At 37.2% G+C, this 15732-nt stretch overlaps 1 protein-coding gene across 1 annotated transcript in view; it reads left to right on the top strand.

The window, feature by feature from the left end:
* The window catches only part of FRK (fyn related Src family tyrosine kinase), a 115175-nt gene that overhangs the window by 81469 nt on the left and 17974 nt on the right, over positions 1 to 15732 (top strand). The window contains exons 3-4 of the mRNA XM_010358153.2: positions 14180 to 14343; positions 15205 to 15373. Coding sequence (XP_010356455.1) covers positions 14180 to 14343; positions 15205 to 15373 — 333 coding nt within the window. The remainder of the gene's footprint in view (positions 1 to 14179; positions 14344 to 15204; positions 15374 to 15732) is intronic.

The raw sequence follows: 15732 nt of genomic DNA, 5'->3' as shown, positions 1-15732 counted from the left end.
TGTCCACCAGAGAGAGTGAAGTTGCCCATCCTACCTTTTTTGTTCTATTCAGGGCCTCAATGGATTGTAGGATGCTGGCCCACATTGGTTAAGGGAAGATCTTCTTTACTAATTCAAATGCTAATCTTTTCTGGAGACATCTTCACAGATACTCCCAGAAATAACACTTTGCCAGCTATGAAGGTATTTCTTAGCTCAGTCAAGTTGACACATAAAAGTAACAATCACAGTAACCTTTGTCTAATCCTTATCTGAAATAAACAGCAGGAACATCTTATATCATGGGTCCTCATTAAATATGAAATTTCCAAGAAAGAGAGTTATCTGCTTGTAGAAATGAGAATTAAAATTATCAAATTACCAATAGTTGTCTTGCATATGTAGAAACAAGGTGAAAAAATGAAATACAGTAATCTGCTGTGAAAATAAATTAGCTAATACAAAAAATACTCCTTTATATTTCCAAAGGAGACAAAAATTGATTTCAAAGTATTTTAATTACCGTTTGTTACCTTTCTGTATGACTTTCATGTTTACCCTGTTCAGCATGTCTACTTATTACTGAAATTGGGTGGGGGAAAAAGAAGAGGAATTGAGTACCGAGATTTTCCCTCATTATGGGGAAGGCTTTTTGAGAGTTTTAGGAGAGTTTTGAGAGAGAAGGGAAAGATTTCACTCAGAAAACTTTGGAACATATAATATCCTACTGAGAAAATAGTAAGTTATTACCTTTTTTCTTTGATCAAGAAATAGGAAATTAGTGGTTAAAGGTTTCTGTTGTTTCTACTATCACTCATATGGCTAGACTTAGATTCCGGCCCTGAAAACAACTAACAGTGTACTTCAGACTTCTAGACTTTGTTTTTCTCATCAGGAAAATAACAAAAATTAAATCATCTTTAAAATTTCTGATAGTTTCCATATCATATTCTTTTCTCTCCATTTCTTTTCATTAATAGAATAAGAGAAGTTGTGAAGAATGTCTAGTCTACTGCAGTTTTGTCTTTGCTGAGGAATCTCTCATAATTCGAAGCTTCAAACCTCCCATAAACAAAAATCCCGGAGAATCAGCCTATTTTATTGTTGGGCAATTCAGTTCATTAGACATTCTTTCTTATGTTTAATAAGTGTGCCATGTCATTTGATTATCTTTTCATTTGTGCATGTATTTCCATATATCTCTAAAAGGTTTTAAGTCAGCGTATAATGCTGAAACATAATATAAAATATAGCTAAACATAAAAAAGACAAAATCAATGAAAAAGAACAGAGGAATAGATCCTGCTGAGCCTCTAATAGAAGATAATTATCACAGTTTAGAAATCAGTTTAGCCAGAGGTTCTCTGGCAGATAAGGCAAAAAGGGAAACCCATCGTGCATCTCACTGGCTTATATATATGGGGAGACACATTATAATTTTAAGGATTAAGTTCAAAGAGAAATGAGTTCATGAGGTCTTTATGTAAAGACCATCAAGTATCACACCAGACAGTGTCTTCAGCAAAATGTGCAGACATTGTCTTTAGGTTGTTAATTCTCATACTGCTTTTCTAAAAAAGCTGAAAGCATTATGTGTGTGTTTTTATTTTAAAGGCAGTATAACATTATTACAGTTGGTTTGGAAAGCAGAGGGAATAAAACATCCACAAATCTGCCAATCTAACACAATTATTTTCATGTTGGCAAATTTAATCATCTTTACTCATATGCAATTATGGTTTCCACAAGGAACCTCAGCTGGATTCCTTTAGCAGTAAAGGGCTCCAGGACATGTGAGCTGCCAGATGTATCCTCATGTTTCCATATGATATTCTCTTAATTTTGTAGCCCACCATTTCACTTAATACATTTTACATATTTTTCTTGCCGCTAGATAATTTTTACAATTGTATGATTTTAAAAACCAACTCTCAATTTTCAGATTTACTACATTTTAACAGTCATTTAATCCAAGAAAAATACTGCAGTGAACATTCTTGTGCAAATTGCTTTTCCTCTTCTGGGTGGCGAACTGCGTTGTTGGAGTTTCCCATACAAATGCCTTTATTGAATTCCCTGTTGGTAACTGGTCCATATTAACGGACATTATAAGAGTCAGTTCTTTGCAATGTACTGGTGTATTTACTTTTTTTTTTTTTTTGAGACGGAGTCTCGCTCTGTCGCCCAGGCTGGACTGCAGTGGCGCCATCTCGGCTCACTGCAAGTTGCGCCTCCTGGGTTCACGCCATTCTCCTGCCTCAGCCTCCGGAGTAGCTGGGACTGCAGGCGCCCACCACCTCGCCTGGCCAATTTTTTTGTATTTTTAGTAGAGACGGGGTTTTACCGTGTTAGCCAGGATGGTCTTGATCTCCTGACCTCGTGATCCGCCCGCCTCGGCCTCCCAAAGTGCTGGGATTATAGATGTGAGCCACCGTGCTCGTCTCTTGGTGTATTTACTATTAAGAATGTTAATGATGATATTGCTCATTGTATTTTCTGTGTTTTCGTTATGAGGACATATGTGATAAATTTCTCTTTCATTTTAATATCAGAAATACAGTCATGCATGACTTAACAACCAGGATCTGTTCTGAGAAATGTGTCATTAGGTGAGTCCATTGTTGTGTGAACATCACCAAGTGTACTTATACAAACCTAGATGCTATAGCCTACTACACACTTAGGCTCTGTGGTACAGCCTATTGCTCCTAGGCTACAAACCTGTACAGCATGTCACTATACTGAATACTGTAGGCAACTATAACACAATAGTATTTGCGTATTTACATCTAAACATATAAAAGACACAGTAACAACATGGTTTAAAATTACTAGAAATGTTACACCTGTATAGGCCACTTGCCATCAATGTAACTTGCAGGACTCAAGTTGCAGGACTCTGGGTGAGTCAGTGAAGGCCTGTGATGTTACTGTGAAGGCCTGTGAAGTTATTGTACTTTATGATAAATATTGTACAGTTAGACTACATTAAATTTATAAAAAAAGTTTTCATTTTTCAATAGTAAATAAACTTTAGCTTACTGTAACTATTTACATTATACATTTTTTAATTTTAAATAATATTTTGACTAGTTTGTAATAACACAGCTTAAAACATAGACACATTTTACAGCTCTACAAAAATATTCTCCTTTGTTGTGTCTTTATAAGATTTTTTCTATTTTAAAGTTATTCCATTTTTTACTTTTTAAACTTTTTTGTCAAAAACAAAGGCACAAACACATACATGACCCTTGGACTAGACAGGGTCAAGATCATCAATATTACTGTCTCCCACATCCACACCTTGTTCTACTGGAGGTCTTTAGGGGCAGTAACACCCATGGAGCTGTCATCTCCTATGATAACAATGCATTCTTCTGGAATGCTCCTGAAGAACTTACCTGAGGCTGTTTTACAGTTAAATTGTTTTATAAGTGGAAAGAGTATACTCTCTGTTTGTTTGTTTTGCACTTTTTTTTTTTTTTTCTTTTTTGAGACAGAGTCTCACTCTGTTGTCCAAGCTAGAGTACAGTGGTGTGATCATGGCTCACTGCAGCCTCGACCTCCTTGGGCGCAGATGATCCTTCCATTTCATCCTCCTGAGTAGCTGGGACTACAGGCATGTGCCACCACACTCAGCTAATTTTGTTCATTTTTTGTAAAGATAAGATCTCACTGTGTTGCCCAGGCTGATAGAGTACACTCTCAAATAATAACAACAAGTATAGCATAGTAAATACATAAACCAGTAACATAGTTGTTAATTATCATGACCATATATTATGTACTGTAAACAATTGTATGTGCTATACTTTTATATGGCAGGCAGCAAAGTAGGTTAATGTACACCAACAACACCACAAACACGTAATAGTGCATTGTGCTACAACTGATAGCACAATGAGGTCACTAGGCAATAGCATTTTTCAGCTCTACCGTAATCTTATGGAACTGCCATCACTTATGCAGGCTGTTGTTGACTGAAGCGTCTTTATTTGGCACATGATTGTAGTTGTGTGTGTATGTGTTTTGATTAATAGTTGATGATTAATATTTTCTTCATGGAATTCGGTCTCTGAATGTGTTTACTTCTTTACTGTGAGCGCTAGAAAGGCACAGTGCCAATTCTGGCCCACATCGCTTGAACATGGATTGGCATCTGAAGATATCTATGTAAAGCATACTAGCCAAGTTCCTGGAATCATTGTCTGTTTATTTACCTTTTGTCTTATTTCCTTCATCTATTTATTTTAAATTTTATTATATTTTGAGGCATTTTATAGTTTATGCAATCCTTCAAACATTTTTAGAACAAGGTAGGGATGTAACTAAATAAATGCATGTAAATAGTTAGATTATTTCCTTAGAGTAAGTTTTGAAAAGTAGATACACTGGGTCTCATGTCTCATTATATCTTTACCCACTGAGAGATTTTCTGTAGGAAACTGAGATAATATAATCCAAGTGTGTTAATTCCTGGTGATTTATTGCATATATAATACCAAGTGAAGAGTTAGAGTCTCGAGAGGAATAAAGAGTCAAGTTATTTCTTTGAACATTTCCCTGCAATATCAGATGCTGAAAATGCTATTTTCAAGGGAAATTGTACTTTTCATGGGAAATTGTAATTTTCAATTAAATTAGCTGACAAAATATTGAATGTTACAATTATATATTGTTAAAGAGGTACTCATCTGCTTTACATACCGAATATATAAACAATAAAATTGACATTGTGTACTGAACACTTAATAGCCAGCTTTGATAAGGAGTTGGTTTATTTCCATAAGGGGTTGGATTGTTGGGGTCTTTAGAATAAGACTAATTTTTCTTAAAAAATGTGATCAGTATTTGAACCAATATATGGTTCAGGCTCACAATTTCTATGCTATTCCATATGGAAGAGGTAGTGAATTTTTGCCTACAAAAGTTGTTGATTGTTGCCGCTAACTGTAAAGTAACCTCAGCTGGGCTTCTTGACTAATAACAACCCTGACAGACCCTAGGACCTGGGAGCTATCAGATGTATCCTCAAAAAGCTTTTTTGGTAAGCTTTCTTGAGTAAACTAATATAGACACTTTCTTAATGGATCATCATCTAATTCAATCCACAGTTTAACAGCAAAACTTACTGACCAATGTCCGCAGCACACAGAATTTTCGTGGTTGGGAGCTAAGTGCCCTTTGAGACCCACAGGTTGAGTTGTATGGATAAAATGAAACAGCTGTGTTTTTTCTCTTTAGTCTTAGTGGATGTTTTTCCCCAGGGAAGGAGAGAACAACTCTTCTACATGATGCCACTTTAATAATTTAGACAGATGTACTTTCTTCTCTCAAAATAACTCGTGCTGGAATCCTACTCTATTTGCTGTAGAAGAGAATTCAGTGTAAAATGAGCATGTGTCTTGAATTGTGTTTTAATGAGAGATACAACATAACAAATCAATTAATGTTATTCACTTATTGGTGTAGAGCTATCTTAGCATGATTTCTGAGGTAGTGGTGTAGGGAGAATCATCATGGTTGTCTTCGTAATGGTTTTGCAAAGAATAAACAAATCTAAAAACAAACCAAATAAACAGGAGTTTACAAATGCCAGGAGTTTTTCCACACAGAATTAATAGCAATTTCTTAGCTTAATATGCTTGATGGCCACTATGTTAAGTTGCCATTACTCTGTAAGGAGTAGAAAATGTTACTGTGAAACTGCCTGTCTTTTGTTGACAATGCTATTTGACAATACTGATATTGTGATACAGTATTCACATATTGTACATTAGAAATATCTATCATCCTTTGTGAACAATGACACTCAAACTATCCCTCTGGGAGTATATAGATAAGATCATTATTCTCATTTTCTAGATAAGGAAACTGAAATGAAATTCCTTGCCTAAGGTCAAAGAACAAATCACTGGCAGAATAAGATTAGGGGAGTGAGTTCTTGATTTTCATTCCATTGCTCAATCAATGAAGTCATATTGTTTTACTCAGTATGGGAAGAGATTATTATCAGTCAGTAGGAATAAGGCTATGCCCAGATGATGCCAGAAGACCAGCTGAAAAACAAAAATCTGCACAATCAACCATTTGTTTTTCTGTAAAACACCAAACTAATTGTTATACCAACATTTTTCACTGAGCCGACTCGACGTCTTTGTGTCTTGCAGACACAGCCTCTGACTTTATGTTTATGTTATATTCCAAAGTTAATTTCTGGAACTACTGTCTTTTAAAAATCTAATTTTGGAATATCCTGAATTTCATAATTGTTTAATATGTTCTGATTAATATGTCACACATGTGATAGAATTGGGGCAGAGTTCTTTGAAAGTGCTTTATGATAAAATCTCACAGCATTCCTTATATAGTGACAGAGAAAACACTTTTCTACCTCAAAAGCTCCAAGGTGAGAATTACTTAAGTTTTATGAAAGGACTGCAAAATAAGACCTTACCATGTTAGAAGAAAGCTGGGCTTCTATATCTGTCACCAACTATATATTACATAAATGCATTTGGGTTTGGCAAACAGGACGGAAATCATCAGACCCCATCTAGATCTCTCCTGAATCAGTTACTCTGGATGTGAGGGTTGCCAAATAATCAGGTGACTTGTGGTATAGTCCATATAGAAGTTAACATGCAGAATAGCTGAGTTCTTTCAACATGCAACCAACATTTATTGTACTCCTCATACATACTTACCTGCATCTCCGCAATCTATCCTAATTCTTCGACATGTTCTGCTAGATTAATCAGTTGACAGGTGAAACATTTCTCCCTAGGTCAAACAGCATGTAAACTCAAGATCTTTGATCTTTTAACTCAGTTCAATCACAATGCCAGCAACTTTTTTGATGGATGGTTCCAGTTTATTTTAGTTAATCTTATATATTTTTTTGCAGCTGAAATACTAAAATACTTAACAAGTATGAACTCATAGTATTTCACAAAAAGAATGGCACAAGCATTCACTTATAGTCTGTAGGAATTGGAATAGGCTTGGTTCAATAATAAAGATCACAAGCCAGAAAAGGAATGGAAAATTCATTTCTCTCTAGTTCTGAGACACGTGAATTCAACCTTCATTAAGAACGACAATTTGCAAGCATATGAACTCACCACTAACAAATGAAAATACTTTTAAAAAATAGTTTGCATTCTCTATTTGAGTATTTATGAATATATGCAATATTAAAAGTGCCTTCATCCTGACTACAATGTATTGAATTTCCCTGATGTAGCTTTTGTGGTCTTATTTTTAAATAATACATACCTTTCAGTTTTGTTCAGATTGAAAACTTGAAGGAACCACATATAAATGCTCATGATGCCAGTAAAAGATGAAAAAAAATTTCTGCATTATATTTTAAAAATCAAGAAATTAGATATTGACTTGACTGACTATTCTCTAGTAGTGTTTATATCCTGAGGTTTTTTTTTTTTTTTTTTCTTTGCCATTTTAAAATAAGATTCCAGGGAAGTCTTGTAAGTCCCAAAAGTACTGCTATAATTACCTATTTAATATTGCAGCAGACATCTCAGAAATTTATATTTCACTTAAAATCCAAGAGTTAGTGACATCATTCATTCATTCAGTAGATGTTTATGTTAGTTATTACTCTGTGCCAAACTCTCTTTAGTGGATGAAGACAGCAGAGCCCCTGCCCTCACAGAGAGAATTCTACTGTGATAAATACCATCACAATTAAACAGGTTTATGTGATAGAAAGGATGAGCTCAGGTGGATAGAGAAGGCTGGCTCTGAGGATTTAAATTGAAAGGAAAGGAAGGGGCCAGCTTCTAGAAGATTCACAGGAAAAGCATTCAAATGGGGTTCAAAAGCTCCAAGGTAAGAATTACGAAAGTTTTACGAAAGGACTACACAAACAGATCAGAATTTAGGGAGAGAAAGCAATGGTCATCAGAAATCTTTGAATGCTAAGATGGGAGCATTCGGAAATTTGGAGATTTTTTACAAAGCCTACTCTTTTATTTTAATAATAAAGAAATCAAGGCCCATGAGACTGGCATGTTTTTGGTTATATACTAATTAATTGTAACCTGGGTCTGCCATTTCCCAGTCTGTTGCTTTTTCCGTTAAACAAAATACCTCTCTTTGTGCTTGAAAACTCTAGGTGCTATTGCCAAGCATTGGGTTTGACAGTTGAGAATTTAAACCTGCATCATAAAGATCTGGCAAACATTTATTTAGGCTTTCTTTATATAATCAGTAGCAATTTCCAAAGCCATATTTATCACTGTGATTTGCATCCCTTATTCAGAAAATCACAAAGCACACTTTAACCCCTCTGCCATCTATTGACTTTAGTCTCTAGCTTGGAGACGATTAGATCTTTTGTGGTGCACTACAAATTTGTAAGTTTGTGTTTAATTTCCATGTAGCCCATTTCCATTTGGAACTAGTAGATGGTTCATCTTGTTTATAAAAGGGAAATTCTTTTTATTGCTTCCCATCATTTCCAATTACAGATCTATTGGCTTGCTAGACATCTCAGCTTTAATTTATGGACTTCTCTTTTTGATAGATGTCAAGACTTGAACATTTAGGCCAAGACTTTATATAAATAGCAAGTATATTTTATATTTGGATATCCTTCTACTTCTTATATTTTTGTAACTTTTTGGAGAAATGAATTGAGACTAACATGATACTGTTTACAGCTGTCTTTGACTTTTTGTTGACTTTTTTTTTCTTCCGAGACTGAGTCTCACTCTGTTGCCCAGGCTAAAGTGCAGTGGCGCAATCTTGGCTCACTGCAACCTCTGCCTCCCGGGTTCAAGCAATTCTCCTGCCTCAGCCTCCTGAATAGCTGGGATTACAGGCACATGCCACCACACCTGGCTAATTTTTTGTATTTTTAGTAGAGATAGGGTTTCGCCATGTTGGCCAGGCTGGTCTTGAACTCCTGTCGTCAAGTGATCTGCCTGCCTCAGCCTCCCAAAGCGCTGGGATTACAGGCATGAGCCACCATGCCCGGCCCTTTGTTGGCTTTTTTTTTTTTTTAATTTTTAAAAATTATACTTTAAGTTCTGGGATACATGTGTAGAATGTGCAGATTTGTTACGTAAGTATACACGTGCCATGGTGTTTTGCTGCACCTATCAACCCATCGTCTACATTCAGTATTTCTCCTAATGCTATCCCACCCTTAATCCCCCATCCCTCAGCAGGCCCCAGTGTGTGATGTTCCCCTCCCTGTGTTCATGTGTTCTCATTGTTCAACTCCTGTTTATGAGTGAGAACATGCAGTGTTTGGTTTTCTGTTCTTGTGTTAGTTTGCTGAGAATGATGGTTTCCAGCTTCAGGAATGTATTATGAGCTAAGTTCTATATCCTAATAGAAGTCCTTTATTTGATGATTATTATATAGGGCAATTAACGCTGGCCTAAGAGTCATAGCCAGTAGGAATTGTAGCTTCTTGACAAATCAGAGTACAAGGATGTGTTCCAGAAACACAAAAAAGTTTAAGAAAATGATATTGCTCTTGAAGGAACTAAACGGACTCTTGCCTTTTGTATTTTAATGTAAAGGAAAATATTAAAATGAATGAATGATATCGCTGCTGAAAGTAAAACATTTTCCTGAATACAGATGACATAATATTATTGTCATGAACTGGAGGTGTGTCTTATTAGACATTTAGATCTCCTATGTGAAATCTGCTGGTTATAGAGCATCTTAGAGTCACAAGCCCCAAGTTGAATTCTGGCAGTGCCATCTACTCACTTTTATGAGAAATAAAATGGACCTAATAACTACCTTATATAACTGTTATAAGATTACAACAAAATAATGTAAAATAATGCTTAACATGGTGTTGGGGTCAATACATGTGAATATAACAATGTTAAAATTGAGTTTTTGGTTGAGGTTATGAAGACACAATAGAAGTAAAATTTCTAAGTCAGATCTCCATGCAGTTGACAAGGGAATCAGTCAAAGATAGGTATGGCTGCTCTTGGATCTCTCAGCTTGTTAATAATTTAGAAAGGATACATGGAGTGGAATGGAGGAAGAATTTGCTGATGGCATTTTGCTTTTGAAGAAAGCTGTTGGCACACTATGGGCCCCCCTGTATTCCTGGGCTAATGAATGGGACCCCAAACCTAATGAGAGGGTGCTTCAGGAAGACCACTCTGAGGGCTAACTCTCCATCCTCTGCAGTTGGAAGGATAGAACACAGGTGCCTGACTCAGGTTGAGAAGGCTAAAGCAACCTATGGAAGTAGGATAGACGTGACTTAGGACACCAGCCTCTGTTTCCTCCTGGTAATTGTCAGGGCAAGGGATGTGTAAATATTATCTTAGGACCATAAGTGGGTCTCCTAATGAGCAAAAGTGCCATGGCACTGTAGATGGACGGTCTGGAGGAGTTTTGGGTTTTGCCCAAGAAAGCTTCTGCTGAAGGATAAGAGGAGACCTGTAAGGGAGAATGTGGTGGGAGAACTGCCCAGGAAACAGAAGCTGAGAGGCGACCGGGTGCAGGCATCCTAGAAATGTCTGCATCTTAGCAACTGCAGTGAGGGTTCCTTTAGAGATGGGGAAGCCCCAAAGGCCCTGCATGAGTGTCCCAGAGAGGAGTCAGCTTGAGTTTCTGCCAGCAGGCTCAGAGTGGGAAGTCGACTGAGTGTGGCCTTCTCATCTTTACCCCCTCTTCTCTTTGCTCTTAGCCTGAATGCTCAGAACCCAGCTGGGAAGGAAAAGTGGGGAAGCAGCTGTAGTAGAGAAACAGAGAGGAAACCTCCCATACCATGTTTCCACTGCTGCCTTTTGGCCTGAAGCGGGCCTGAGCTGGGGAAGGAGAGAAGATTTGACACCTGATCACGTAGCAGTAGAGTGTTTTGGTTATCATCTGGGACTGGGCATCTAGGCTTGAATTGAGACTGTGTTTGTGATTTTAAGTGGAAATAAGACTGTCTAATACCTAAAAGTGGGCAGAAAAACTTTGCTGGAGCTTTCATCTAGGGACAGGGGAGTGTTATTCTCACAGACTACAAATTAAAGACCACTGGGAAGAACATGAAAAGTGTATGCTTTTATTATTCGTTGTGCTTGTCTGCTGTATTGGTTGCATTACTGTGGTTGATGTTGTGTTAGAAAGGCCAGGCGCGGTGGCTCATGCCTGTAATCCCAGCACTTTGGGAGGCTGAGGCGGGCAGATCACGAAGTCAGGAAATCAAGACCATCCTGGCTAACACGGTGAAACCCCGTCTCTACTAAAAATACAAAAAATTAGCCAGGCGTGTGGCGGGCGTCTGTAGTCCCAGCTACTCAGGAGGCTGAGGCAGGAGAATGGCGTGAACGCGGGAGGCGGAGCTTGCAGTGAGCCCAAATCGTGCCACTGCACTCCAGCCTGGGCGACAGAGCCAGACTCTGTCTCAAAAAAAAAAAAAAAAAAAAAAAAAAAAAAAAAAAAAAAGAAAGGTTACTTTCATATTCACTGTTGTACACCTAAAGTCTTGATTTTTGTTTGATATTTCCCTGCATATTTCTGGCTTATAGCAAATACTCCTATACTGCAAGTCAACTCAGTTATTTAGGAGGGCATTTTGTAGCCAGATTTCTCACAGCCCTTACTAGAAAACTTATTTGCTTAAAGTTAATATTCTACGTGTATATTACTGAGTATTTTTATATCCAAGGTGAAAATTAGGTAACATTTACTTTGATAACCTTCGATACTGAAATAATGCAGCATGAACCGTAATATAGCAGTTTGGAGACTTGATGTCCCATTTGCTCATAAACAGAAGCAAAACACCAACATTTTAAAAGTATTATTTTAAATTGAAGTGTGATACACATAATAAAAATGCACAATTGGTAAGAGTTTAGTTTGGTGAGTACAAAGTGAATACATCCAGGTAACCAGCACCAAGTTATGAAACAGAATAAGGTTAGCATCCTAGTCACTGACCCCTCATATCAATAGTTTTGCTTGTTTTTGTTATTTATTTATTTATTTATTTTAGAGACAGTCTTGTTCTGTTGACCAGGCTGGACTAGAGTATAGTGGCGCAATCATTCCTAACTCACTGCAGCCTTGACCTTCTGGGCTGAAATGATCCTCCTGCCTCAGCCTCCCAAGTAGCTGTGACTACAGGCATTTGCCACCAATAGTGGTTAATTTAAAAACAATTATTATTATTATTATTTTTTGTTGAGACAGGGTCTGCTACCATTGCCCAGACTGGCCTTGCACTCCTGGCCTCAAGCAATTCTTCCATCTCAACCTCCCAAAATACTGTGACTAAAGGTGTGAGACACCACTGAGCCCAGCTCAGCCTTGCTTTTTATTAATGAGACTGTATATTTGAGTTTGCGAGATTCATTCATATTGTTGTGTGTAGCTGCAGTTGTTGTTTATTTACAAGTCTGCATTCAACCAGATGACAGTTTTTTAGCTAATTCAATTATTAGTTGATAGACATTTGGATAGTTCTATTTATTGGTTGATGGACATTTGGATTGTTTCCAGGTTTAGACCCTTACAAATCAGGCAACTAAAAACATTGTTAAACACATGTTTTGGTGAATATATTGTGCACTTTTATTGATTTTATGCTTAGGTGTGGAATTACTGTATTACCTGTATGACTATGTTCAACTCTAGTAGATAAGGAAAAACGGTTTCCCAAAGTGGTGGTAAAAATTACTCTTCCATCAACTGTGTGTGGGAAGTCACTCCACTTCCTTGTTAATACTGTCTTTTTTCATTTTAGCTTTTCTGGTGTGTGCCAGTTCCTTTTTTTGAAAAAAAAAAAAAAAATTTTTTTTTGTCCTAGCTATTGGCATGCCCTCAGTAAATCTCCATATGGGAAGTGGGATGTCTTCTTTCCTTTCATAAGACCATTGCACCAGCCTGACTACTCATTGAAGCATAAAGTCCTATATTTAGCAAGGAATGCAGAATAACATTCTAGTGGTAAATGCTGCCCAATACTTATCAATAACTTTGCTAAGTGAAAGCATAGGTACAAAGTGCATTAGTCAATATTTTGAATGTAAGTGCAGAAATCCCTATTCAAAATAGTTTCACCAAAAAGGTAGTTAATTGACTCTTGTAGCTGAAAAGCCAGGCTTGACTGGCTCCTGGGATTAAGCTTCACTTTCCAAATCAAGACTGCCTCCCACTAGGCTGCTTCTCTTCTAAGGCAAGCTTGCTTCCTGCCTAGAGGCCAGGATTCTGCCAGTAGCTCCAAACTCCCATCAGTAAACCAAAACCAAAACAGCAGCCACACCAACAAAACTCTTCCTGTCTTTCTGGAACTATCAAGTCCTGGAACTGGGGTTCCTTGGCTCTTATTGCACTAATTATGTCTTTTTTGGCTCCAGGTGGCTATCAGGTCCCTCTGGACCACTTGCTTTTAGAGAAGCAACAATTCTCTGAGGAAAATTGGGGGTGCTGTTAACAGAAGAAGGGTCAATGGTAGGGGGGTGGCAAGAGTAACAAAATAACCACTGCAAGTCTGACTAGATAAAAATTAACACAGTCTAGTTATTCCTGTAGATCCTACGGGACTCACCCTTGGATTAAGCAATACTGCTGGAACATTGCATGTGTGGACTGCATTATTTTAGGCTCTGTGGAATTGCTTTTATTGAACTGTGTTAGGACATTCTGTTACCAGCCTGCATTGAGGTACGATATAATGAACAGTCCTGTGGAATTCCATGCATTATTGTAAGATGGTATTGAGCACACTGTTTATTTCCATTGCCACATTATAGGATTTCATGGGAGAAATTTCTCCCTGGTCTCTGCACCAGGAAGAGTCAAACTGTTCCTAAAAACCTTTCATGATTTTATCTTATGGATACTGTGATTCCTCAAAATGGTAAGGTTTCCTTCTTTGCATTGCTAGAGTGATAGAGTCAATTTTATGGCTTGTTTTAATCAAGTATACTAGGCTTTGAAGCATGGATTCTTTTAGTGCTAGCCTCACCCCTTTATTTTTATATTTCCTTCAGTATTATTTCCCAGTTCTCACACTCTCTCTTTTGTTCTATATCCTTTGGAAACTTTCTTAAATCTTTTCTGAGATGAAGTTGAGAAGTACATATAATTTTATGTATATTTCATTTTATGCATTGAAAATGTCACCACAAAGTAAATAAATCTGCTTGGCTTTAGCAAGAAGTTTATTAACAGGAATTATTTTGGGTTCCAGTTTTAGATGGAGGAGTTGTAAAACACTACAGAATTAAAAGACTGGATGAAGGGGGCTTTTTTCTCACCCGGAGAAGAACCTTTTCAACACTGAACGAATTTGTGAGCCACTACACCAAGACGAGTGACGGCCTGTGTGTCAAGCTGGGGAAACCATGCTTAAAGGTGAAAATGCTTTCAAGCTGTGCTTGCTTATTGAAGTTAACTTTTTTCCTTCAGATATCTGAGTATTTTTCATGGAATATCAGTTCGGGAAAAAAATTGTCATTTTATTACCTGAGGCAGGTATAGGCAAACCATGGCCCATGAGCTCACACTGACGTATGCTTGTTTTTGTAAATAAGTTTTATTTGCGCAGATGCTCATTCATATATGAGTTTTCTTTGGATTTTTTTGTGCCATAACAGCAGAGTTTAGAAGCTGCCACAGAGACCATAGGGCAGGTGGTAAACTAGAATATGAGTTCTTGGAGGGCAGGGGTCTTGCTTGTTTTGTTTATAGAAAAGCACCTAGTCAATGCTTAAAACAATTTTACTTACTAAATGAATGAGTAAATAAATGAATGAACAAATAAAGAAATGAAAAAGTGAGTTTGAAAAATATAAAACATTTAATTATGCAAAATAAATGATACATATAATAAAACTATAGCCAAAGAGTTTGGGAAGGATTTGTGGGTGAGATGAAACTTCAACTGGGCCTTGAAACTGAGAGGATTTAGCTAGGTGAAGAGAGACAGAGAAGTCATTCCAGACCTGAGTGACGATGGCATTAGGTATGGGATCAGACAGGTTGACAAGAAGGTGTCTGACTTCCCAAGATTTGGAAGATCAATTTGAAGAGTTAACAATGCAGATTCTCCCACCATACTTTTTGTTTTTGAAGCAATAATAATACAGTTTACAATATTTTGTTTTAAAAAATGTTTTATTTAAAAGTACCTAGACTATTATTTTCAACAAAATAATATTAAATATACCCCCTCCCTTTTTTTTTAACAATTGCTTTTATTATTCTATGGAACAGATCCAGGTCCCAGCTCCATTTGATTTGTCATATAAAACCGTGGACCAGTGGGAGATAGACCGCAACTCCATACAGCTTCTGAAGCGATTGGGATCTGGTCAGTTCGGCGAAGTATGGGAAGGTCTGTGGAACAATACCACTCCAGTAGCAGTGAAAACATTAAAACCAGGTGCGAGAACAATAAAGGTTAAATGGCATATATTGATTTTTATGAGCTCAATTTACCACTGTAAATATCTAAGAGGTCATGGGGTGGCTAATACTGGCAGCAAGCAGGTGTTGTGGTCATTCTCTCTAGCCCAGGTGACCCCAACCTATGGATAAGGCATTAAAATATAAAAACAAGAGCACACTTCCTGGTTCAACTGCATCTTAAAATATTGCTGATTGGAGAGTCTGACAACTCATCTCTTCTCTGGAGTTAGGATTCAGTCTTCCAATGTCCTTCTTCCCATTTTGTTCTTAGCCTTAGTTAACAGATACTGACTTAACTGAAAATATTTAAAAAATCAGAAGGAATCTTGATAC

Source organism: Rhinopithecus roxellana, chromosome 4 (assembly GCF_007565055.1).
Source record: "Rhinopithecus roxellana isolate Shanxi Qingling chromosome 4, ASM756505v1, whole genome shotgun sequence".
Lineage (NCBI taxonomy): Eukaryota > Metazoa > Chordata > Mammalia > Primates > Cercopithecidae > Rhinopithecus > Rhinopithecus roxellana.
This window is presented reverse-complemented; position numbering and strand designations above follow the sequence as displayed.